Raw genomic sequence first — 21,808 nt, 5'->3', positions numbered from 1 at the left:
CAAGCTGGTGAGATTTGCTCCAACCAGATGAGCCCGTGCTCAAGCTGGCGACCTCGGGGTGTCGAACCTGGGTCCTCCGCATCCCAGTCCAACGCTCTATCCACTGCGCCACCGCCTGGTCAGGCCAGGCTTTAATTTTTAATTTATTGATTTTACAGAGAGAAGAAAGAGGGTGAGGGGAGTGAGAAGTATCAGCTCATAGTTGTTTCACTTTTGTTGTTTATTTGTTGCTTGTCTTATGTGCCTTTTGAGCCGGCAACCTCAGTGTTCCAGGTTGACGCTTTATCCACTGTACCACCTCAGGGCAGACTCCCCCACAACTTACCTACAGCCATCCCTTGGTATCTGAAGGGGACTGGGTCCAGTATACCACCCCCCTAACCCCTTGCAGATGCCAGAATGCCATTGCTCAAGTCCCTTATATAAAATGGCATAGAACAATGTGTATAGCTTTCTCTCTGTATCCAAGGATTCCCAACTATGGACCAAAAATACAGTTTTCAGTCTGTATTTGGCTTAATCTGCAGATGCAAAACCCAGAAGGCTGACTATATATTTATGGGGGGAAAAAAACTTTGTCTAATTGGACCCGTATTTTTAAGAGCTAACTGTACAATTATCGAAATCAGAAAGTAACACTGGCACTATATGCACTACTAACTAATCTACAGACCTTATTCAATTCAGCCACTCGTTCCAGGACCCAAACCGAAGGCCCACATTGCATTTAGCTCCCTTGTCTTTTTAGCTGCCCCCAATCTGTGACAGTCCTGAGTCTTTGCTGTCCATAATCTTGATGTTCTTGAAGAGTCCTGACAACTTATTTTACAGAATGTCCCTCGGTTTGCATTTATCTGATATTGTCTCACGGTTAGATTGAGGTCATGAGCTTTTGGCAAGAATACTGTAGATGTGATATCGATGCTTTTCAGTGCATCTCACCGGGGAGTTCACAATGTCAGTGTGTTAACTTTGGTCGCTTGATTTTACAGAGGTGTTTTTTGAGGGGGCAGAGAATCCCTTAGGACTCCTTCAAATCAAATCATCTACTGTTGCCTGACCTGTGGTGGCAGAGTGGATAAAGCATTGACTGGAATGCTGAGGTCGCCAGTTCTAAACCCCGGCCTGTATGAGAGTTGATGCTTCCTGTTCTTCTCTCCTTCCCTATCTTTCTTTTCTTTCTTTCTTTTTTTTCTTTTCTTTTTTTTTTTCTGAAGCTGGAAACGGGGAGGCAGTCAGACAGACTCCGGCATGCGCCCGACCGGGATCCACCCGGCACGCCAGGGGGCGATGCTCTGCCCATCCTGGGCATCACTCTGTCGCAACCAGAGCCATTCTAGCGCCTGGGGCAGAGGCCTAGAAGCCATCCCCAGCGCCCGGGCCATCTTCTGCTCCAATGGAGCCTTGGCTGCGGGAGAGGAAGAGAGAGATAGAGAGGAAGGAGAGGGGGAGGGGTGGAGAAGCAGATGGGCGCTTCTCCTGTGTGCCCTAGCTGGAAATCGAACCCGGAACTTCCGCACGCCAGGCTGATGCTCTACCACTGAGCCAACCGGCCAGGGCCTTCCCTATCTTTCTATCTCCCTCTCTAAAATGAATAAATGAAATATATTTTTTAAAAAATCGTCCTCTCTTCGCTAGAAGGTAGGGAAGAGCAAGTCCTCCAACCAGGAGGCTAACACCTCTTCTTATTCTCTCTCTGAGCCTCGGTGACCTTGTCTCTTCACCATCCAGCCATCTGGTGGCCCGTCACTGCAATCAAGTGGAAACAGAGCTGGTGGAAGACGTGATTTACACACCCCGCAGGGACTGCTGCATGGGGGACCTGTGCAACAGCCCTGTGGCTCGGACTGGGGCCCTGGCCTGCCTCTTGGCAGCAGCAGGCAGCAGGCGGTGCCCTGGCCTGGGTCTCTCCCAGACAGTGGAGGTGGTGTGGGAATAGAGCCCAGGAAGGGAGCAAGGGGTTGAAGGAGCTCTGAGGTGACACGCACTCCTCTGGGAGCCATTGGAACCTTCTTGCCTGCTGCTGCAGAGCTGACTGGGAAATTCCACCTCTCTTTTGTTGATGGGAGGGCTGCAGGGGTCATATGGGGGGCATTCAGGCTCTAGTTTGGGGTTACTAAGCATCAATGGGCTTAATTTATAATGACGCACCCCTTACCGACCCAACCCCAAAGACAATGGAGAATCGGCCCTGTGTTACTCCTAGACCTTGTTGCTAGAGGGAACCCTCCCTAGCAATGGGGCTCACCCAGAAAAAGGGCCTGGGCTGGGTGGGGTTCTCAGGGAATCAATGAGCCTGGTTGTCTGGGCTGGTTCTCCTTTCCGGCATTTGCAAAGTGGCTCCCAATAGGACGCTTCTGAATTGAGAAAGGAGATAAACTGTAACCCTGTGATAGGCGGGTCACTCAGTGCCCCCTTAGTAACCGGGTCCCGGGTCCCGGGTCTCTTCTGCAGGCGGCTCTCCTACCCTTTTCAGGGGAGCACTCAGGCCAGGCTGCACCTCTTGCTTGGCAGGACTTTAGGGGTGTGGCCTAAATTTGAGATAAGAATTGTTTCTTCAAACACTGGGACCTGTGTGCCATGCTCAGATACTAGAAGGGAGGACAGAGGCCAGAAAAACCTGTTTCTCCGTTTGTCCCAGCTCAGCCTTCTGGGGAAACTCCCTGAAGGGTTCTTGGGTAAAGGGTGGGTGGCGAAGGTGCTGTTTTCGGGGAGGGGGCCCCTCTGACACTAGGCCTTCCGATAATAAACACATCACTTATAGGATGGATATTTATTCATCAAAATGGGAAGGGGGAACAGGGGGAGGCGTAGTCCGGGCAGGCAGGGTGCAGGGTATCAGACCCATACAGCGAGGTCTTCAGGTCTCTCCTCAGAGCCTTCACTGGGGACAGGACGGAAGCCCCATTGCAGGTCCCAGTCGCTCGCTCTCGTAAGCAGGGTATGGGAGAGTGCAGGAAACAACGTTTGGGCCCAGTGGAGGCTCTGGAGTGGTCGAGAGGGACACGGGAGGGGGACGGAGGGTGTGGGGGTGAATGATGGACACAGAGACCACCATCTAATTAAAGGACCGTGGAGGGTCGGAGAAATGTTTTCCCCAGCAAAGGGAGCTAGGGAGAGATCCCTGTGGGAAGCCAGGGGACCTGGGGACCTGGGGAGAGAGGCTCAGGCTAAGGGTGGGGAGCAGGGGCAGCCGGAGAGTGAGTGTCAGTGCAGCAGCCAGAGGCCAAGGCCCGCCGAGGAGGCCAAGAGGACCAGGCCCAGGGCCGGCGTGGGCCGCGGGGCCGGGCTGTTGCAGTTGTCCTTGGTGCAGCAGGTGGTATTATAGGTCAGGCCCAGCTTACGGTTGGTTTCGTTGAAGGCTTCCCTACAGGGCTCTTCCGGTGTACCACAGCGCAAGTTGGAGAAAACCCACATCTTGCCTGGGGGCAGGAGTGGGCAGGGGTGTGTCAGCCGGGATGGGCGCCCAGGATACCTGTGACTACCTCCCTCTGCCATGCACCCATCCCGGGTCCTTCCTTCCCAGCCCTGCCCAGGCTTTCCCCTTCTGAACCTCTGCTCAGTCTGACCTCCCTCCTGCACTTCCAGACCCCACCCCCAACCCTGGTCCTATCACTTGCCAGGCCATGAGGCTTTGGACTTGTTACTGTTTTTTTCTTTCTAAGCCTGTTTCCTCAGAAGAATACTAACGGCCACATTATAGGGTGGTCATGAACATGAATTGAAACAATCCACAAATGGGGTCTGGCCCGTCATAATTTTTTGGCCAAATGTCCTCACTGCTGTCATTCTCGGTTCCATCTCAGCCTTAGCCCTAGCGGCCCCCTGTTCCCACTAAAGAAGGGGGGGGTGTTACCAAGGTACACATTTGTTGTCAGGCATTTCTGTCCCGGTTCCAGGCGGCAGGACTGCCGGTCCACGCAGCCCAGCACGGGGACCTTGTAGCAGGAGTGACAGCGAATGTCAGCTGGGAAGACACAAGCCGAGGTGATGGGGTGTCTGACTCACCTAGGGCGGAGCCAGGCCCAGGGATAGGGTGAAGCCCAGCTGATGGGGGTAGGTGCTCTGACCTGTTTGGTCTGACAGGGATGGAGCAGGTGAGCGAAAGAGAGAAAGTGGAGGTGGGTTGAGGGTGCACTGTGCCTCTGGGAACGGCCCACACCCAAATACCTTCCTCCACACCGCTCCATGTGGGGGTGAGTCAGGAGGGGCAGGGCCACCACCAACAATACAACATGATGCATGATGCTGGTGACGGAGGGAAAGTGATGATTCCATAGGGTGGGGGAGGTGGGGGAGAAGATGAAAGAATTTAGAAGAGGTGACAAGCCGAGACTTGAAGCAGGAAGAAATATTAAAAGTAAAAACCGAGGAGGATATAAAAACATGCAGGTATGGCTTAGAGCTTGAGGCTGGCAAGAAAGCCACCCTATAGCCAACTTTAGCAATTTACTCTTCACCTGCTGGGCCCGCCAAGAGTGTGGGCAGAGGAACCAGACCAGGGTTGAGTCCTCTCTCCCCCGGAGCTCTCTGGTTGAAAAGAATACTATCCAGGAGACAAATCATCAGATTCCGCCTAGGTACAGCACATGGCACCCCCGAAATTCCTGCCTCGGCTCGTTGAAGATCTGAGCATGGAAGGTTTGGTGAAGGAGGGATTCGATCCAAGGGTGAAGAAGACTGTGACTGCCCTTTAGTGAAAGACACCTCACCCTGGGGGTGAGCAGCCCTGGTATTCCCTCCCTAGCAGGCCAGGTAAATCTTCCTGGTTCCCCAGGGTGTTCTAAGAGGTCCTGGCACCCTCCAGAAAGCTTGTGTTCTTGGGGCCATGTGCCCCAAGGAGGAGCAAGGGGAAAATAGAAAAGGCTACTGCTTGAAGGACTGAGCAGGAAGAAGTCCCTGATAGAGTAGATGACCAGGTAGGGTACAAAAGAAGGTCCAGGCTGGACGCCTAGGTTTCTGGGAGGACACCCTGCTGAGGGCAGGTGAACAGAGGAGAAAGCAGGTGAGCTTGACTCTGGAGAGTTTTGTGTGGCAGTGGGGCTGGCAGGGGAACTGGACATCAGGGTTTCCAAGAAGAGGGCACCTTGCAGTGGGGAACAGGGGACCTGGCACCCTGGCTAGATAGAGAGTGGGTCTTGGAGGTGGGGAGGAGTTTGAAAGATGCAGATGTGGTCCTTGAGAAATGGGGCAAGGACCCTGTCACAGGGAGGCTTGGTTCTGGAAGACCAGGAGAAATCAGCCAATGGGGGTCAGGGACGCTTGGAACCCTGAGTGGCAGGTTCTGTATAGTGCCATGGGTGGGACAGGGTACAAAAGTCCTGACCAGGTGAACCAGGTCCTTGGGGCCCCAGGAGCTCACCTGAGACCCAGCAGCAGAGCAAAGAAGACCAGGTGAGCAGCAAAAGGCCTTTCATGGTGAGGATCTGGAGAAAGGGAGGGATGGCAGCAGCTGACAGAGTCGACTTCCCAGGACCCAGCTCTGGGAGTTGAGTGGCCTTTTTGGAATTTATAATCCCAACAGTCCCTCCCTTCCCTGCCTCTGGTGGCCCCTCCTTCCCCATTTATGCAAGGCTGACTGAGGAAAAGATGGGGATTGGGGAGGGGCTAGACTGGCCTGGATGGGGGAGTGGGGATGGAGAAGCAGGCGGGAGAGGCGCGGCAGGAAGGACGGGAGCCCAGGTGGGCCATTCGGGTTCTGGGTTTCAGAATCATATACCCCTCCTGGCCCAGACAGCCCTGCCTGCCCAGTCTTCTGAAGAAGCCTCACCAAAGGCCGCTGCGGTGGTACAGGGGCCAGGGTGGTAGCCTCTGCGATATGGACAATGGGTGTGGCCCAAGGTGACTGCCCATTTTGGGTCCCTGGGGGACACTGGTAGAACGTGTAGGAAGAGATTTTGGATGGAAGGAGAGCCAAATTCATCTCGGTTCAGCCCCCCCCCCCTTTGGTCTTCCCAACCCCTGCTCATCCACAGGATTAGGGAGTAAGGTTTGATATCACCAAGTGTTTCTGTGATGTCACTGCAGCAGAGGCATGGGCCAGGGCTGCCCACTAGGAGGGGCTGCTGCCTCAGGCTCCCCAAAGGTTCCCAGGATCCTGCCCTGGCTCCCCAGGGCTTGGCTTAGCCTCTGGTTGCACCAGCCGGGTGAGGGCCAGTCCAGTCCCGAGCCTGGGGCACGTGCACCTGCTCCAAAGCACCTCCCCGGTCAGAACCTGCCTGTTCTGGAGGAGCTGTGGCAGAGGGGGACAGTGTGAGCAGAGAGAGATGAGGTAGAAGCTACAATAACAGTAGAAATAGTAATTATCATAGCAGGTACTTCGTGTCCCTGTGGCTCAGCCGTTGCTCTAGGCGTTTTTCGGTGTTTGTCTTCCGTTCTCACATTTCTCTACAACAGGGGTTCCCAAACTTTTTACACAGGGGGCCAGTTCACTGTCCCTCAGACCATTGGAGGGCTGGACTATAAGAAAAACTATGGCCTGACCTGTGGTGGCGCAGTGGATAAAGCGTCAACCTGGAAACACTGAGGTTGCCGGTTCAAAACCCTGGGCTTGCCTGGTCAAGGCACATATGGGAGTTGATGCTTCCTGCTCCTCCCCCCTTCCCTCTTTCTCTCTCCCCTCTCTATAATGAATAAATAAAGTCTTTAAAAAAATAAAAAATAAAAATTAAATTAAATTAAAAAAAAAAACTATGAACAAATCCCTGTGCACACTGCACATATCTTATTTTAAAGTAAAAAAAAACAAAACGGGAACAAATACAATATTTAAAATAAAGAACAAGTAAATTTAAATCAACAAACTGACCAGTATTTCAGTGGGAACTATGCTCCTCTCACTGACCACCAATGAAAGAAGTGCCCCTTCCGGAAGTGAAGTGCGGCGGGGGGCCTGATAAATGGCCTCAGGGGGCCGCATGTGGCCCGAGGGCCGTAGTTTGGGGACCCCTGCTCTACAACGTAGGTGCCTTTTTTTTTTTTTTTTTTTTACAGAGACAAAGAGTGAGTCAGAGAGAGGGATAGACAGGGACAGACAGACAGGAACGGAGAGAGATGAGAAGCATCAATCATTAGTTTTTCATTGCGCGTTGCAACACCTTAGTTGTTCACTGATTGCTTTCTCATATGTGCCTTGACCGCGGACCTTCAGCAGACCGAGTAACCCCCTGCTGGAGTCAGGGACCTTGGGTCCAAGCTGGTGAGCTTTGCTCAAACCAGATGAGCCCGCGCTCAAGCTGGCGACCTCGGGGTCTCGAACCTGGGTCCTTTCGCATCCCAGTCCAACGCTCTATCCACTGCGCCACCGCTTGGTCAGGCCAACGTAGGTGCTTTTAACAGATGAGCAAACAGGCCCAGAGAAATAAACGCCTTGATCACACCTCACAGATGGTGGAATGGCGAAGTCGGTATTTGAACTCAGCCCGGGTCCAGAACACATGATGCGAAAATGCTTGTGTGAACGGAATACGAATTGTAAGTCAGCCCTGTTTGAGGGCTGTGAGCTTCCGGGCAGCTGGCGGCCCCGCCCCGCTTATCGGAGCCCCCAGACCCCCACACACACCCCGCAGTTTCCCTCCGGTCTCCTCCGCTGATTCACTCGCCTCCCCTCCCCACCACATCCCAGCCATGGCCCTGGTCCTGCAGCTCTTACTGCTGCTGCTGTGCAGGGCCCAGGGGGACCCCCCCGGTAAGCCATCCTTGGGAAAGTTGGGGGTGACAGAGGAACGACTGAACGGGGCAGGGGCCGCGGGGGAGTGGGGTGCGTGTGAGAAGATCCAGGATGATGGGATGGCAGAGAGGAGGGGAGGGGAGACGGAGGAGTCCGGAGGGAGTGAGTAGTCTTGTCTGTGGACTTGCCCTAACCACCTCCGGGTCTCCCCTAGTTTCCCTGGACGGCCACCCAGGGGACCGGGTGAATCTCTCCTGCGCAGGGGTCTCGCACCCCATCCGTTGGGCCTGGGCGCCTAGCTTCCCAGCCTGCAAGGGCCTGTCCAAAGGACGCCGCCCGATCCTGTGGGCCTCCTCCAGCGGGACCCCCACAGTGTCTCCTGCGCAGCCCTTCGCTGGCCGCCTACGCGCTCTGGACCCTGGCATCCGGCGGCTTGAGCTGCTCCTGAGCGCGGGGGACTCGGGCACCTTTATCTGCAGGGGCCGCCACGAGGACGAGAGCCGTACGATGCTTCAAGTGCTGGGCGACGGGGCCGATTGCAAGGCCCCGGGGCCTAGCCAGGGTAGGTCGAAGCCTTCGCGCCCAGGGGGGGCTTAATCCCGACACCTATCCCAAACTGGGGGTGGGGTGGGGGGCTTGACTGGGGATTCCGGAGCAGGAGAGCTGTCTGTCTGTCCTTGCACCCCTGACCTCGGTATTCACTACCCCCTTTCTCCGTTCCCCCAGGGTCAGTGTATCCCCAGCTCCTGATCCCGTTGCTGGGCGCGGGGCTGCTGCTAGGACTCGGAGTACTGGGCGTGGTCTGCTGGCAGCGCCGGTGAGCTGGAGAGGCGCGGCTGGAGGGGGACGGGCCGGAGCAGGGTGTTCACAGACGGAAGCTCGGTCTGGGGCCCTGGGGTGTGGTTTGGAGAATTGCGGAGGTCAGAACTTGCGGGCAGGGCTGCAGGCTGGTGGTGAGTGGAGCCCTGTCTTGGGAAGCGAAGCTACTATAGGCGGGATCAGAGCGTGGGCAGACCTGTGGGATTGGAGCCTACGCTGTTTTATCGGCCAGACCCTGCAGGTTGTACGGTTGTGTTTGGCCCGTAGCCGAGGACAAGCACAAGCCAGACGAGACTGGTGGTTCTCAAAGACTATTGCACATCCCTTACAGGCGCTCGCGCCCGCACCTGCTTGATCCACGCCCCAGATTCGGTGAGCCTAACTCCGCCCCATTCCCCTTCTCCTATCCGCACACTCCCCACCCCTCAATTCCTCCTGAGTCTGAGCTCTTGCCGGGAGCAGACCAGGTGGTCACTTTATCTCAATCCTTCAGCTCTGTCCCCCTCACGTAGCTCCACTAGTGAAAGCCGAGCCTCCGAGGCCAGTCAGGGAGGAGGAGCCCAAGACTGCCGGGGACCGGGACCCGGAGCCGGTAAGGACCTGGGGATGGGAAAGGGGACTGGCCAGAAGCCCTAAAAAAAAAGTGGACCAGGAGAGAACAGAGGCCTGGATGGCTCTGGAGTCCCACTTCTGAGTCAGTGCTGCCTTCCTCTCCACCTTGCAGATCCTGCTCTACGCCGACCTGGATCACATGGCCCTCAGAAGGTCCTGCCGCGTGTCCCCGTTGGTCCCCGCTGATTCCTCCACCATCTACGCGGTTGTAGTTTGAAGGAAAGCCCTTACTCCCAGCACCACAAGCTTGGGCCTCCCGGCTCTCCGTAACTGCTCAGTCCCTCCCTGCCTCTCCCTGGAGGTGAAAGGCACCATGGGATAGAAATCAGCAGTCAGGAGTTGGGGAGTGGGGAGACCTGGCTTCCGGGCTTTCTCTGCCACTGACCCTGCTCCGTTAGCTAGCTACGCCCTCTCCTACAACATTCCGGTCTCCTTCACCACTGCTGTCCTCTCTAAACCTCACCTGGGCCTGTCTCCCCATCTTAAGACACGGCCACCCCTACAGAGTGGTCCCATCTCTTCCCTCCCTTCCAGACAAGCTCCTTGAACCTGGGGCCCACACCTGTCTCCTCCATCGCTTTCGGGCCACTCCCATGAGATTGCCAGTGATGTCCTAATGGCCACACCCAGCCATTTTTAGCATTCACCTGGCTTGGCCTTCAATTACTCCTTTCTTTAAGCTGCTTTTCTTTAACGCTGATGTCTTCCTTCCGGACTCATCTTCCTTTCTCCCTACCCCCATGGCACCCCACAGTTCTAGATGTGTCCCTTTCTTCATCTGCCTTCTTCCTCTCCCGGAAAGCTACCCTTCCTCACAGAGACAAATGATACCTGGGAACTCTCTCCAGCTCAGATCTCAAATATGAGATTGCCAGGCTGTCCCTCAGACCTCCCTGCCTAGCTGGCCGGACACATTTTGCACACGGCATGTCTAAAAACTCACTCTCATCTGCCAAGCCTCCTCACTTAATCCTCCTCTGTATTATCTCCTGATCAACCTTGTTGCCCAAGCCAGAAACTGAGTCATGCAGACCTGCTTCCTCTCACTCCCACAATTAACCAAGTCCTGCCACCTCTTGTAATGTCACTGTAAAAGCCACACCCTTCTTTGCTCCTAGTGCAGGGGGGGGGGGGCGCCTGAATGTACTCTTTTTTCCCCTGGGTTGCTCATAGCCTCACCTCATCCTCCCACTCTCCTCCCTGAAGCCAGAAGGATCCTCCCCAAATTCTATCCTGCTCTGACAGTCTGTATTTCAGATCTGTAGTATTTCTTTTTGTAACCTTCAGCTCTAGGCCCATGGACTCTGGCCTTGGGTACAAGGTGCCACAGCTCTCGGCATGCTCTTCAGGTTTATCTTGGTCATATCACATGCCTACAAGATGTCATCAGCCTTAGAGAAATTCTCCCTGGGCCCCAAATGCTGTATGCCTTTGCCCAGTGCAATTCCTTCCCCGTGGATTACTTTTTTCCCTCCTCCTCACTACCTGCCTGGCTAATTCTTATTTATTCTCAGGACTCAGCTCAAGTGTAGCCTTCTCAGAAGCCATTCCTGACCCTCTTTGCCACCTGCATACATTTTGATGCCCTGGGAGTTCCCTTATTTCTTTCATAGCAATAGCCTCCTGTGAATTGTTCCATCACAACCTGTATGTCCCTTTGTAAGAAATGTTCAAGAATTGTGAGTTCCTGCCTGACCAGGTGGTGGCGCAGTGGATAGAGCGTCAGACTGGGGCGCCGAGGACCCAGGTTCGAGACCCCGAGGTCGCCAGCTTGATCACGGGCTCATCTGGATTAAGCAAAAGCTCACCAGCTTGGACCCAAGGTCGCTGGCTCGAGCAAGGGCTTACTCGGTCTGCTGAAGGCCCGCGGTTAAGGCACATATGAGAAAGCAATCAATGAACAACTAAAGTGCCACAATGAAAAACTGATGATTGATGCTTCTCACCTCTCTCCGTTACTGTCTGTCCCTATCTATCCCTCTCTCTGACTCTCTCTGTCTCTGTAAAAAAAAAAAAAAAAAAAAAAAGAATTGTGAGTTCCCTGGTATATCAGGAGACAGACCCTTTTTGTATCACTGCTAAGCCTGAGTAATGAGTGAATAAAAGTTAAGATCCCTGCAAGCATCATTTTCTCTTATCAGTTAGGAGTGGGCTGGTACCCTACCACTCTCTGAATCATAACACTCAGATAAATTCAGCGAGTGATCCACCCATACTGTCTCTCCTCTGCCCTGTACACACTCACCACGATAGAAATTCTGTCCTACCCATTCTGTGCTTGAGCACCTATGACACAGGGCTGGGCCATGAGTCAGTAAGTGCCTAATGAGGGTTTGATGAATGACAGAGGCCTCCTTCCCAGCACTAGGCCCAACCACAGTCTGCCACTGTCCCTCTGTCCCAGCAAGACACCAGCTACAGCCCAGTCTGAAAGGTCAGTTCTATTTTATTAGTTCTAGGAAAGCAGACTCACCTAATGACCTCGATCCTTTTCCCCACACTAAGCTCTCCCCCTATCTTGGGGCCCTCTCCTCACTTCTAACTAGTCACCATCCCCTGTCTAACCCTCCCTTATGCTGCCCGACCCCTGGCTAGCCAGGACCCCGAGGCCAGGCGCTGCGCCGTGGGGACGTGTGCTGAGCACCAGGCACAGGGAGCTGAGCCCAGCACCTGCCTTCTCCAGTTCTGAGCAGGACACAGGCACGAGGGTGACGTCAGAGAGCTTCTGCAGTGCCTGCAGGAAGGACATGGAGTGAGGAGACAGGAGTGAGACCCTGAGACCACAGCCAGGTTCCCCTGTAGCCAGCTCCGCATGGTTCCAATCAGGCTTCTAAGAGAAGCCTCCCTCCCTCCCTCCAACTATGAAGGCCTGAGACTCCTTTCTCTGGTGGCGGAGCTCCCGCCTTCCCTCACCTCCTGACTGTTGGGCAGGTCCCCGCCTCCACGATGCAGAAGGAAAGGGGGCACACCGGGCAACCCAGGACGCAGAAAGAGACAGTCAGCGGCTGCATCATCTGGGAGGGTCAGGGAGGCATAGGGGTGGTCCGTCAACACTGCCATGGCCTGGTGGAGAGGAAGGGGGCAGCATTCAAGTCTCAGAAACTCTCCACACTGACCCTGGCTGCCCCACCATGGCTAAGGGCTGGGGACAGTTCTGTGGGTAGAATAATAACAACACAGCACTTCCTGTGTGTCTGGCACTGTTCTAAGTGCTCTTAGTTACCTTTGCTTATTTCCGCCTCGAGCTCACAGGCAGGTCTTTCCACCTGCAATCCCTCTTCGCCCCATCTCCCCTCCTCCAGCCCCTGCCTGTCGTCCCCATCCATCCTTCAAGTCACAGCTCAAATGCCACCTTTGGGGATTTTTGTCACACTCTGTAAATCAGCCCTGTTTACTGATCTCCCAGCTCCCAGTCCGGCTTTTACTTTTGCTTTCTCGCGTGTTTTCACTACGGACCGGCTCCCTGAGGGCAGCGGCTGGAGCGATTTTCAGATCCTCCCAGCCCCGCCTCTGGGCCGAAGCCACGCCCTTTGGGGGGACCGCGCCCCGCCCTAGCCCCGCCCCTCCTCACCCTGACAGCCTTCTGGGCAGCGTCGCTGCTACCGGCCACCACCGTGCGGGGTCCCCCCATGCCGCAGAAACTGCGCAGGTGGGAGGGGCTCGAGACGGGCACAGTGGAGACTGCGAAGTCCTGGGGGGCACAAGGGAACGGGCTCAGGGCCGAGGGAGGGGTGCTCTTAGCCTCTCCCTCCGCCCTCCTAAGGCTGGTCCCGCTGCTCACCCTGAACGTGTCCGCCACGATCTCAGCTCCTCGGTGATTGGTCCACTTAGAGAGGCCTACGAAGAACTCCCGGCCTGGAGAGGGGTCCGGGCGGGCGGAAGGGACTGAGTCGGAAACAGGGCCTGAGATGGCCCAAGTCTCCCAAACTCCGCTTCCCCGGTGCGGAGCCCCAGGGGCGGCCACACCCCAGCCTCACCGGTGAAGAGCACATCAGTGCCATCCAGCGTCGCGTTCTCGTCCCCCATCTCCACAATTCGGAGCCCCAAGTCCTGCAGGGCTTTGCGGACTCCATCCACCTTAGGGGTAAGAGGTGAGGAAGCGGGGCTGAGGCATTCCCACCCCCCACCCCCCGCCCCGGGTTCTTCTCTAAAGCCTCGGGTGTCCGTCCAGCTCCTCCTCTCCTCATCCCCCACCCTGCCCTGGCGCTCACCTCCGGCCTGCGGGCCGGACTCCAGGGCCGCGTGATTAGGGCCGTGTCCCCTTGGATCACGGCGGTGTCACCGAGCAGCGGTCCCAGCGGCAGCGACTCGTCAGGAGGCAGTTCTAGCAGCTGTAGCCCTAATCGCTGCCTCAGTTTACCCCCCAGCACCCCGTGCTCCCTCTGTGCTTTAGCCAGGTTCAGAGCCGGGAGGCCAGCCCCCGCACCCTCCCCCGACGCCAGGCTCTCCGGGACCCCGCGGATCAGGGCGTGGGAGCAGCGGCCCAGCCCCTCGCCCGGCGTCCCCATCCCATCCACACAGACGCCTCCTCCGGCTGCGCTGGTTTCTTACTTTCCTCTCTTTACTTCACCTGCTTGGAAAGAGAGAGAGAGAACGGGCAAGATACAGACAGAAAGAGACATGCCGAGAAGGGCGTAGGTAGGTGGTTAAGAACGCTGGGGTGGTCTTCCAGCTATCTCTGGGCGCCCCTCCCACTCCTCTCCGCCTCCTGCTGACCTTCCTCTAGTGCCCACCTCATTCCACCCGCGCCCTCGCGGGCCTGCTTTTTTTTTGGGGGGGGGGGTTGTCCGAGGAGCAAGACCAGGATTCCCTAATCTTCAAAACACCTGTTGCCTCTGCTCGGGGGCTTCGGGAGGTTCCTTCCCGGCGCCTCTCTTGGCAGCCGCTAGGATGCGCTCATTCCCCAAAAATGCAGCGGCCCCGCCCCTTTAACCCTCAGCTGCTCAAAGCCGTGTGGACCCGAAGTGCGGCGAGAGACCCACAGGGGTTATGGGACAGGAGACAGCTAGGAAGAAAGGGCCTGGGGGATGGAAGCCTTGGATCCAGACGAGATAAGGGGAAAGGGGCAAGGAGGGAAGAATTAGAGCTTAAGGAGTTCAACATCCTCTCCACCCCAACCGGTCACTCTGGCCCTAGCGCGACCCAGTATAAACCAGAACAAGCCCCAGAGGACTGGGAGAGGTCTAAAACGAAATCAGAGGGGCGGGGAAATGGGGGGCGTGGTTCCGGGGAGCGGGCGCCACTCCAGGCTCCGGGACCCGATCCCTTTTCTCCCGCCGGTCTATCTTCCCCAAAGCCCACCTCGTTCCGCTCTGCACCCACATGTCGTCTCCCTGCACTCTGTCCGGTGCAGGCAGAGTGCGGCCTCAGACTCCGGCCGCAACCCGATCCAGGGGGCACCTCCCACCTCAGACTCACCTACAGCGGCCACCCCCACTCCTGCCGCTCCGTGATCTTGGCTGGGGTCCCAACACCCCTTAGGGCAGAGTTGGTGGAGAAGAGTCCTAGTCTTCAAGCCTCGGGGGCTGGAGTTTTGGCTTTGAGAAATCCCTGGGTAGGCGAGCGCAAGTACTACGGTGGGGCAGGGGCGCGACGGTCTGGCGGCTCCCGGGCATTGTCTAAACGGGACGGGGTGGGTCTCCCCGAGGCCACGCCCACTCCGCCCAGCTACGCCGCTCCCACTCCACCGGGATTGCTTCCCCCTTCTCTGAACTTGGCCCCGCCTGGCGAGCTCTGCCCGGGCCCACCCAGACATGGCCTCCCCTTAAGGCTGGGCTGCAAATGCGACATGGACCCAGAAGACAGGGCGATGATAAGACTGGCGGTAAAAATGGCAAAATCCCCGCAAGCCCCTCCCTCTTCTAAATTCCTGGCTTACCCTGAACTCCACAAGGTCACTGATCCACCCTTCGTTCCGTGTTAGCGACATTTCAAGCCCCCTTTGTGTAAATGCAATACCAGATTTTCATTCTGTATTTTTATTAACTGAAATAGCTTGTCCTACCCAGCCCATCCCACAATAAAAAAATCTCACCCGGTTCCCCTGTTCACTCCCCTCATTCCCCAGGCAGTCCTGCACCAGTGCTCCAAAATTCACTTCCCACTGAACATTTTGGAGTGTGTCCACTGGGCAGCCAAGTGGAAACCACCTGGGGGGGGGGGACTTTGTGTAGAAAAATGGAGGGGGTGGGGTGAGGGAGCTCCAGGAGGAGCTTATTTGAGGGCCTTGGCCACTTGCTCGTAGGCCAGCTCGATCTCCTCATCGTCTGGACAGGTGGAGGCGAACTCTTCCCGGGCATAGGCATTGCGCAAGTACCGATGCACTCCCCGGAACACCTCAGGGATGGAGAACCCCCGGTACTTCTTACACACCACCTGGGGAAGGGGGTGGAGAGGAGGAGAGGGGGACCAACATATTACACTCGGGGAAGTCACACTGGGCTGCCACACTGTGGTGTTTCTCTTATCTCAAGGCCAACAACCTGCTAAAATCCAGCCTTCTTATCCAAGCACTCCTGTGATTTTTATCTCCTCTCTGAACCATCTTCTCCAATCAGCTTTCTTAACTCTTCACTGTCTTCTACCGTCTTTACTTTTCCTCTCTACGGACTGATAACCAGCCCCCCTTTCCAACCGCCTCATTCCAAGGTGCTCCTTTTCTCCTCTTGGTCTTACTGGGATGTAATTCACAAGCCATGGGATTTTTCTCTTAATTTCCACAGCAGTTTTTCTCTCTCTGTTTCATTGGGGACAAGGATTAATCATCATAATACAGCTTTGTCTTCCAGCGTCCGATACATAGTTCTGTGGCAGACCGACATCGGGCTCCTGCTTTTACAAACTAAAACCATAGCTTTAAGGCCGTAGCAAAAGCATGAGGACCAACAGTTTTCATCTTCCACAAGAGGCAGCAGAAACTGGGGCTATGAAGAGTTAAGGCTTTGATTTTAGGAGAAGAGGAAACTGGAGCTATGAAGAGTTAAGGCTTTGATTTAGGAGAAGCCTGTTCTAATTCGGGGATCTTGCAGAGACAGAGACAGGAAGCGCATTCTTGTGCAAGGTAACACCGGGATGTATTACTCTCAGCCAGTTGGCACACACACCCCCAGCGTGTATCACAGAATGTCATTTTCTCAAGCACTGGTCTTGCCAACCATGACTGCTGAGAAGGAACAGGGTGGCACCCGCTATTGGTAGCAATCTACCGAAACCACCCTAAGAAAGAAATCACCTTTGGAGTGGTGGTTGTCACAGGAAGCCATCCCAGCAGCCACCCTCTCCTCCCACGATGACCACCCACCTGCACTATGTGGAGCTTTGGCAACAGGTTGCAGTCTGCCAGAGTGAGCTCATTGCCATCCAGAAACTTCCTCTGAGAGATGCCCTCATCCTCGGCACTGGTCTCATCCACTTCTTCTGGGAGGGGGGACGTTAAGTAATTGTCTAAAACTTTCAGGGCTTTCAGGAGCCCCTTCTCCAGATCTGTGAGGAGAGGAAGGGGGTATTGGCAAGAACATCAGGTGAGTGACATAGAAGGTGAATCCAAGAAGGTCCACGGGGCGGGGGTAGGGGTGGGAGGGTGAGTAATAATGCTGAAGTCAGTTCAAAATATTAACACCTAGCCTGACCAGGCGGTGGCGCAGCGTATAGAGCATCGGACTGGGATGCAGAGGAGGTCGCTAGCTTGAGCATAGGCTCATCTGGTTTGAGCAAAAGCCCACCAGCTTGAACCCAAGGTCGCTGGCTCCAGCAAGGGGTTACTAGGTCTGCTGAAGGCCCGTGTCAAGGCACATATGAGAAAGCAATCAATGAACAACTAAGGTGTTGCAACGCACAATGAAAAACTAATGATTGATGCTTCTCATCTCTCTCCGTTCCTGTCTGTCTGTCCCTGTCTACCCTCTCTCTGACTCACTCTCTGTCTCTGTAAAAAAATAAAAAAAATATTAACACCTAACGTTGTTAGCTTTCTGTGTCATTCTAAGCACTTTACATACACAAACTCACTTAAGTCTCACATCAACCCACAAAATAAGTATTGTTATCCTCATTTTATAGACCTGGGAACAGATTTACAAAGATGTTAAATGAATTGCCCAAAGTCACACAGCTAGGAAGATTTGTATTCAGGTAGTGGGGATCTAGAGTCACCGTTCTTTTTTTCTTTTTCTTTCTTTTTTTTTTTTAACGTTTATGTTATTAATTTTAGAGAGAGGAAGGGAGAGCAGGAGGAAAGAGACAACAACATCTGTTCCTGTATGGGCCCTGACAGGGATCGAACTGGCAACCTCTGCACTTTGGGAGGATGCCCGAACCAGCCCAGCTATCTGCCAGGGATCGAGACACTATTCTTAAGCACAACCCTGTTCTGCCAGAAGATGGGCCAGCAGCCAACCCAACTAATGTCCCAGTGGGGCAGAAGAGGCCAGGGAAAATGGAGAGATGCTTAAGAATCACGGCCAATGAGAATGCAAGGAACTCTGGGTGTTAAGCAAAAACCATAGGGTTTGCGGCCTGACCTGTGGTGGCGCAGTGGATAAAGCGTCAACCTGGAAACGCTGAGGTTGCCGGTTCAAAACCCTGGGCTTGCCTGGTCAAGGCACATATGGGAGTTGATGCTTCTTGCTCCTCCCCCCTTCTCTCTCCCCCCCCCCCTCTATAATGAATAAATAAAATCTTAAAAAAAAAAAAAGATTCGTGAATGTCTTAAAAAAAAAACAAACACCATAGGATTTGCCCACATCTGCTCCGTCTCCCCGATATCTGAATTTCCAGGTGCTCCTTCCTAATGCCTCCCTGCCCCTGGGCCTTCTCTATTCCTCCTAGGACCCAGGCCTCTGATCTACGAGACTCACTGTCATTGAGTGCTGGGTTTGAATTCTTGATGTAGGCAGAAAATTTGGCAAATATGTCCAGGCCAGCGGTGTTTGACTCCGGGTTCAGAGCTGCCAGCTTGGGGTACCTGAAGGCCGACGGGAGAAACAGGGTAAGATACCTTCCGGGGAGAAGCCTCGGTTCCCCCGTCCCAGCCCCATGAGCTTTGGGTTTTTTATTTCTTCAGCGTCTCCCTTTCTCAGAGCCTCCCAGCTCCCTTGCCCCAGTACCCCAGTACCTGGGAGGGCAGAGCACGGCCTCCAGGAACTCCTCAATCTTGTTGGTGTCTGTGTGCACTTCGGTGCCATACAGCAGGAACGGGAGCTGCCCTCCTGGGCAGAGCTTCTGCACCGTCTCAGTCCGCCTGTCGGAGAGAGAGGCCAGGCATCAGGACAGGAAGAGGGGGTCGGGGAGAACCAGAAAGGGGCGATGGGAGAGATGTGGGAAGAGAAGGCAGGGCTCTCCGGGCAGAAAGCAAAAACGTTCAAGATTGAAGAGTCGGGTGGCTGAAAGTGGGTGCACACGCGTGTGTGCGCCCAAGGGGTGTTGAGAGGAACAGACGTGCGCCTACCTCTTGGTGTCCACGGTGGTGACGTTGAAGGTGACTCCCTTGAGCCAGAGCACCATGAACAGTCTCTGGGAGAAGGGGCAGTTCCCAATCTTGGCTCCATCACTGCCAGCCTGCAAAGCAACCCCCACCTCAGGTCAGGCCTGGTGTACTCCATCTAGCCCCAGGCCATGCTGGGCATTTCCTGTTCCCAGAGCCAGCTGTTTTCTGCCTAGTCATGACAGACACACAGTCTCTCCATGAAAACCTTCCTCCCAGACTGGGCTTCTCCACCTTGGGGCTGGGCCAAACCTCGTGCAGATCAGTAGAAAAATTTTCTGCCATGGTTGGCTTCTGGCTCCCCAGAGAGCTGAGGACCGGTGAGAGGCAGGCAGAGGAAATGGGTTTTGGAGAAGTTCAAGGATTGGGGTCTTGGAAAGAGAAGACAAACAATCCTTTTCTTTTTTTATTTTTATTTTTTATTTTTCTGAAGTTGGAAATGGGGAGGCAGTCAGACAGAATCCCGCATGCGTCCGACCGGGAAAACCGGCATGCCCACCAGGGGGCGATGCTCTGCCCATCTGGGGCCATTCTAGCGCCTGAGGCAGAGGTCATAAAGCCATCCTCAGCGCCCGGGCCAACTTTGCTCCAATGGAGCCTCGGCTGCGGGAGGGGAAGAGAGAGACAGAGAGGAAGGAGAGGGGGAGGGGTGGAGAAGCAAATGGGCGCTTCTCCTGTGTGCCCTGGCCGGGAATCGAACCCGGGACTCCTGCACGCCAGGCTGACGCTCTACCACTGAGCCAACTGGCCAGGGCCCAAACAATCCTTTTCTACATAGTATATTTTAAGTACTTTACATTGGAAAGCTCCTTTACTTCTCAGATCAACCCATGAAAGAGTCCGTGGAGAGGGTCTTTGGTGAGGCCAGAGCTGTAGGCTCGAGGCCTGGGTTCCTGAAAGGAGCAGACAGAGCCCGAGGACAAGACAAGGGAGAAGCCAAGAGTTCTGCGGTCTCGGTACCCAGGCTGTTTCTGGGCAGCTGGACGGGGAGTCAAGGGTCTCTTAGAGATGTCCAGAGCCTTGCAGAGGGGGGCTATGCTCTAATTGGCAAGTGGTGACCTCACCCCTCCAGGGACACCGCCCCCTAGGCTAAGGGTGATTCATGTCACGTGTCCCCAGCCTCAGCCGCTTCCTTCCTGGCTCGGAGTGGGGGCAGGGCCTTGAGAGGCTGAGGACTGGGCCTCGGGGAAGGCCACATCCCCTCTCCGCACCCCTCAGGGCCAGCAGGGGTCCCCCAGCTCAGAGTCCGGGGCTCCAGAGAATCCTCCTCCCCCAGGACCCCGGGCCACAGAATCTGCAGCACAGACTCACCCAGGAGTAAAAATAGCCCTTGAGGCCAATGTGAGAGAGAGGTGGGGACCACACCTAAGGGGGCGGGCCCGGCACCTCACCGGGCTGGGGAGAATGGCCGCCCGAGAAGGGGAGCATAGAGAAAGAGAAACAGGCAGGAACACACAAAACCACCACGAACAAAAGGGGTAAGGGGAGAGAAAGGAGCCGGAGAGGGGGCGGGGCGCGGTGGGTCAACAAGAAAACAGGGATGAGGCCCAGAGACGGGAGAGGTGCAGCCCCAGCGGGGAAGGGGGCCGGGCGGACACAGGGAAGGCCGTGGCCTGAGGTTCCGACACCCACAGGCCGCAGGACCGACCACCTTTCCTCATCCACACTCAGAGAGAGAAGGGAGAGTCGGGCTGACTCGCTCTCCTGCTTCTGCAACCCTCAAACCCTTACGGCCGGAACCCAGCTCTCTTCCGGACCCCTCTCGCCCAGCCTCCAGGTCGCCACAGCTAAACTCCTATCTCCTCGCCTCCCTTTCACTTCCCCGAGTCCCCGGACCGCCCCTCCACCCATCACCTCTCCAGCTCTGCGTCCTGAACTCCGCTCCCACTGTCCTGTCTCCTTCCAGCCCCCTGAGTCTTCCAGATCGACCGCCAGCCACCCCCAGGCCTCCCGACCACACCCTCTCCCTGAAACCTGCCCCACAGACACCCCCCGCCCCCGCATACGGACACACACTTCTGCAAGTCTCCCCCACCGTACTCCTCACTCTGAGATTCTCGTGGGGGCCACACGTCCTCATGTTTCCCTCTGTCCCTCCCAAACCCTTCTGGTCTCCCGGCCCCCCCTTCTGTCTGCTTGTGTCCCCGCCCCCATGCCTTCTCCCTTTTCTCCACCTTGTGGCCCTTTAGGCTGCTAAAAACTTGCACTTTTACAAACTTTTCAGGGTTGATCCTAGAATTCTCATCATCCCCACCCACTTCCATTTCCTACCCCCTCCTGAACCAGCCCCCCCCCGTCTCCCCAAGACTGCACGTGCGGCTGGGGGTGGGTGGGGGGTGAGGACCCAAGGGGTTGGGGGAGTTGCGGCTGGAGCCGGGGAGAGGTGAGGGCGGCCTAAGAGGAAGATGGTCTTCTTACCTTCACGAACAATTCGACCTGCGGTTGCTCTTCAGCCATGGTTGCGACGGGGACCAGGAAGCGGCCGTCACTGGGGGAACTGGGAGGGGCCCGGGCCAGGGAAGGCGGGTCGCACAGACGGAGATTCTCTCCCCGAGGACTTGGGCTGTCCCCCTCTGCACAACACGAGCCGGATCAGACTCGCTCACTCCGGACCCGGCCTCCCCACCAGCCCAGCGGACCCTACTACACTCGATTCCTGTAGCTCGGTCTCCTCCTGGGCTGGATCAGGGAGCGGCTGACTCACGGACCAGCCCCGCCCTGGACCTGGGGAGGGGACGGGAGGGGGCGGGACCCGAGGATCAAGGAGTGGTCCCGTAGGGGAGATAGATCCTCAGGTCTCTGGGAGGAGAAGGAGGAGGAGGTAGGAGACTCCTGGAGACCTCCTGGTTTCTCGGCCGGTCTCCTTGAACACAGGACTTTACTTCTGCCTCAGTTTCCCTGCTTCATTAACCAGACGACCCTCCCAGTCTTCCCTCATACAAGAAACTTGATACCAACAAGTGGTGAATGCCTGGAGGGCCCAGAGGGAGTTTTAGGACAGAAACTTGGTCATTGATTCCTTTTTTCCAAGTTCCTTCTAATTTTCAATCCAAATTCTGGGTTGCTAGGACCAGGGTCAAGGAGAAGAGCTTGGAAGTGGAGGCTGAGATTGGGGGAGAGGTGGTGAGAGGTCGGGCAGGGGGTGGGGAGGCAACCAGACCTGTACTAGAGAACAGGAGGCTGAGCCAAGGAGCCCTGGGCCTGGGGGAGGTCCCCTCACCCTCTCT

The 21,808-nt window shown here is 55.8% G+C and overlaps 4 protein-coding genes across 16 annotated transcripts; 1 reads left to right on the top strand and 3 right to left on the bottom strand.

The window, feature by feature from the left end:
* Positions 1–2,758: 2,758 nt before the first annotated feature.
* LY6G6C (lymphocyte antigen 6 family member G6C) lies at positions 2,759–5,518 on the bottom strand. The gene is made up of 3 exons (XM_066264895.1): positions 5,363–5,518; positions 3,857–3,967; positions 2,759–3,422 (listed from the first exon to the last, which is right to left on the bottom strand). The coding sequence occupies exons 1-3, from the start codon at positions 5,415–5,417 to the stop codon at positions 3,208–3,210; spliced, it is 381 nt and encodes a 126-aa protein (XP_066120992.1). The 5' UTR covers positions 5,418–5,518; the 3' UTR covers positions 2,759–3,207.
* Positions 4,289–11,218, top strand: MPIG6B (megakaryocyte and platelet inhibitory receptor G6b). Of its 9 annotated transcripts, none has more exons than XM_066264617.1 (7): positions 4,289–4,580; positions 7,387–7,473; positions 7,884–8,231; positions 8,396–8,486; positions 8,820–8,860; positions 9,001–9,080; positions 9,213–11,218. In XM_066264617.1, the coding sequence occupies exons 2-7, from the start codon at positions 7,395–7,397 to the stop codon at positions 9,315–9,317; spliced, it is 744 nt and encodes a 247-aa protein (XP_066120714.1). In that variant the 5' UTR covers positions 4,289–4,580; positions 7,387–7,394; the 3' UTR covers positions 9,318–11,218. The 9 variants fall into 9 exon arrangements, with proteins under 9 accessions (XP_066120714.1, XP_066120680.1, XP_066120660.1 ...); XM_066264583.1 differs by having other exon boundaries at positions 4,289–4,719; XM_066264563.1 differs by having other exon boundaries at positions 4,289–5,005.
* DDAH2 (DDAH family member 2, ADMA-independent) lies at positions 10,264–14,883 on the bottom strand. 5 transcript variants are annotated; one of them, XM_066264526.1, is made up of 7 exons: positions 14,519–14,883; positions 13,312–13,673; positions 13,078–13,177; positions 12,882–12,955; positions 12,672–12,791; positions 12,014–12,163; positions 10,264–11,834 (listed from the first exon to the last, which is right to left on the bottom strand). In XM_066264526.1, exons 2-7 carry the CDS (start codon positions 13,606–13,608, stop codon positions 11,661–11,663), a joined length of 915 nt encoding a protein of 304 aa, XP_066120623.1. In that variant the 5' UTR covers positions 13,609–13,673; positions 14,519–14,883; the 3' UTR covers positions 10,264–11,660. The 5 variants fall into 5 exon arrangements, with proteins under 5 accessions (XP_066120623.1, XP_066120616.1, XP_066120633.1 ...); XM_066264519.1 differs by having other exon boundaries at positions 13,312–13,670; positions 14,519–14,882; XM_066264536.1 differs by lacking the exon at positions 14,519–14,883 and adding an exon at positions 13,834–14,482 and having other exon boundaries at positions 13,312–13,670.
* A 179-nt stretch (positions 14,884–15,062) lies between these two features.
* Positions 15,063–21,283, bottom strand: CLIC1 (chloride intracellular channel 1). The gene is made up of 6 exons (XM_066264811.1): positions 21,000–21,283; positions 18,546–18,655; positions 18,213–18,338; positions 17,956–18,062; positions 16,401–16,582; positions 15,063–15,475 (listed from the first exon to the last, which is right to left on the bottom strand). Exons 1-6 carry the CDS (start codon positions 21,036–21,038, stop codon positions 15,314–15,316), a joined length of 726 nt encoding a protein of 241 aa, XP_066120908.1. The 5' UTR covers positions 21,039–21,283; the 3' UTR covers positions 15,063–15,313.
* Positions 21,284–21,808: the final 525 nt, after the last annotated feature.

Source organism: Saccopteryx bilineata, chromosome 1, assembly GCF_036850765.1.
Source record: "Saccopteryx bilineata isolate mSacBil1 chromosome 1, mSacBil1_pri_phased_curated, whole genome shotgun sequence".
Taxonomy (NCBI): domain Eukaryota; kingdom Metazoa; phylum Chordata; class Mammalia; order Chiroptera; family Emballonuridae; genus Saccopteryx; species Saccopteryx bilineata.
Note: the sequence above shows the minus strand (reverse complement) of the source record. Positions and strands in the feature narration are given on the sequence as shown.

Coding starts and splice junctions, on each gene's coding strand:
- LY6G6C (XM_066264895.1), bottom strand. CDS start 5,417: ATGAAAGGCCTTTTGCTGCTCACCTGGTCTTCTTTGCTCTGCTGCTGG. Junction 3,968..5,362: donor GCTCTGCTGCTGGGTCTCAG/GTGAGCTCCTGG, acceptor GTGTCTTCCCAG/CTGACATTCGCTGTCACTCC. Junction 3,423..3,856: donor GACAACAAATGTGTACCTTG/GTAACACCCCCC, acceptor TCCTGCCCCCAG/GCAAGATGTGGGTTTTCTCC.
- MPIG6B (XM_066264617.1), top strand. CDS start 7,395: ATGGCGAAGTCGGTATTTGAACTCAGCCCGGGTCCAGAACACATGATG. Junction 7,474..7,883: donor GTGTGAACGGAATACGAATT/GTAAGTCAGCCC, acceptor GGTCTCCCCTAG/TTTCCCTGGACGGCCACCCA. Junction 8,861..9,000: donor TGATCCACGCCCCAGATTCG/GTGAGCCTAACT, acceptor CCCCTCACGTAG/CTCCACTAGTGAAAGCCGAG.
- DDAH2 (XM_066264526.1), bottom strand. CDS start 13,608: ATGGGGACGCCGGGCGAGGGGCTGGGCCGCTGCTCCCACGCCCTGATC. Junction 12,164..12,671: donor CTGCCCAGAAGGCTGTCAGG/GTGAGGAGGGGC, acceptor CCTCTCCACCAG/GCCATGGCAGTGTTGACGGA. Junction 11,835..12,013: donor ACCTGCCCAACAGTCAGGAG/GTGAGGGAAGGC, acceptor TCCTTCCTGCAG/GCACTGCAGAAGCTCTCTGA.
- CLIC1 (XM_066264811.1), bottom strand. CDS start 21,038: ATGGCTGAAGAGCAACCGCAGGTCGAATTGTTCGTGAAG. Junction 16,583..17,955: donor AAACCCAGCACTCAATGACA/GTGAGTCTCGTA, acceptor CTCTCCTCACAG/ATCTGGAGAAGGGGCTCCTG. Junction 15,476..16,400: donor CAAAGCTCCACATAGTGCAG/GTGGGTGGTCAT, acceptor CCCCTTCCCCAG/GTGGTGTGTAAGAAGTACCG.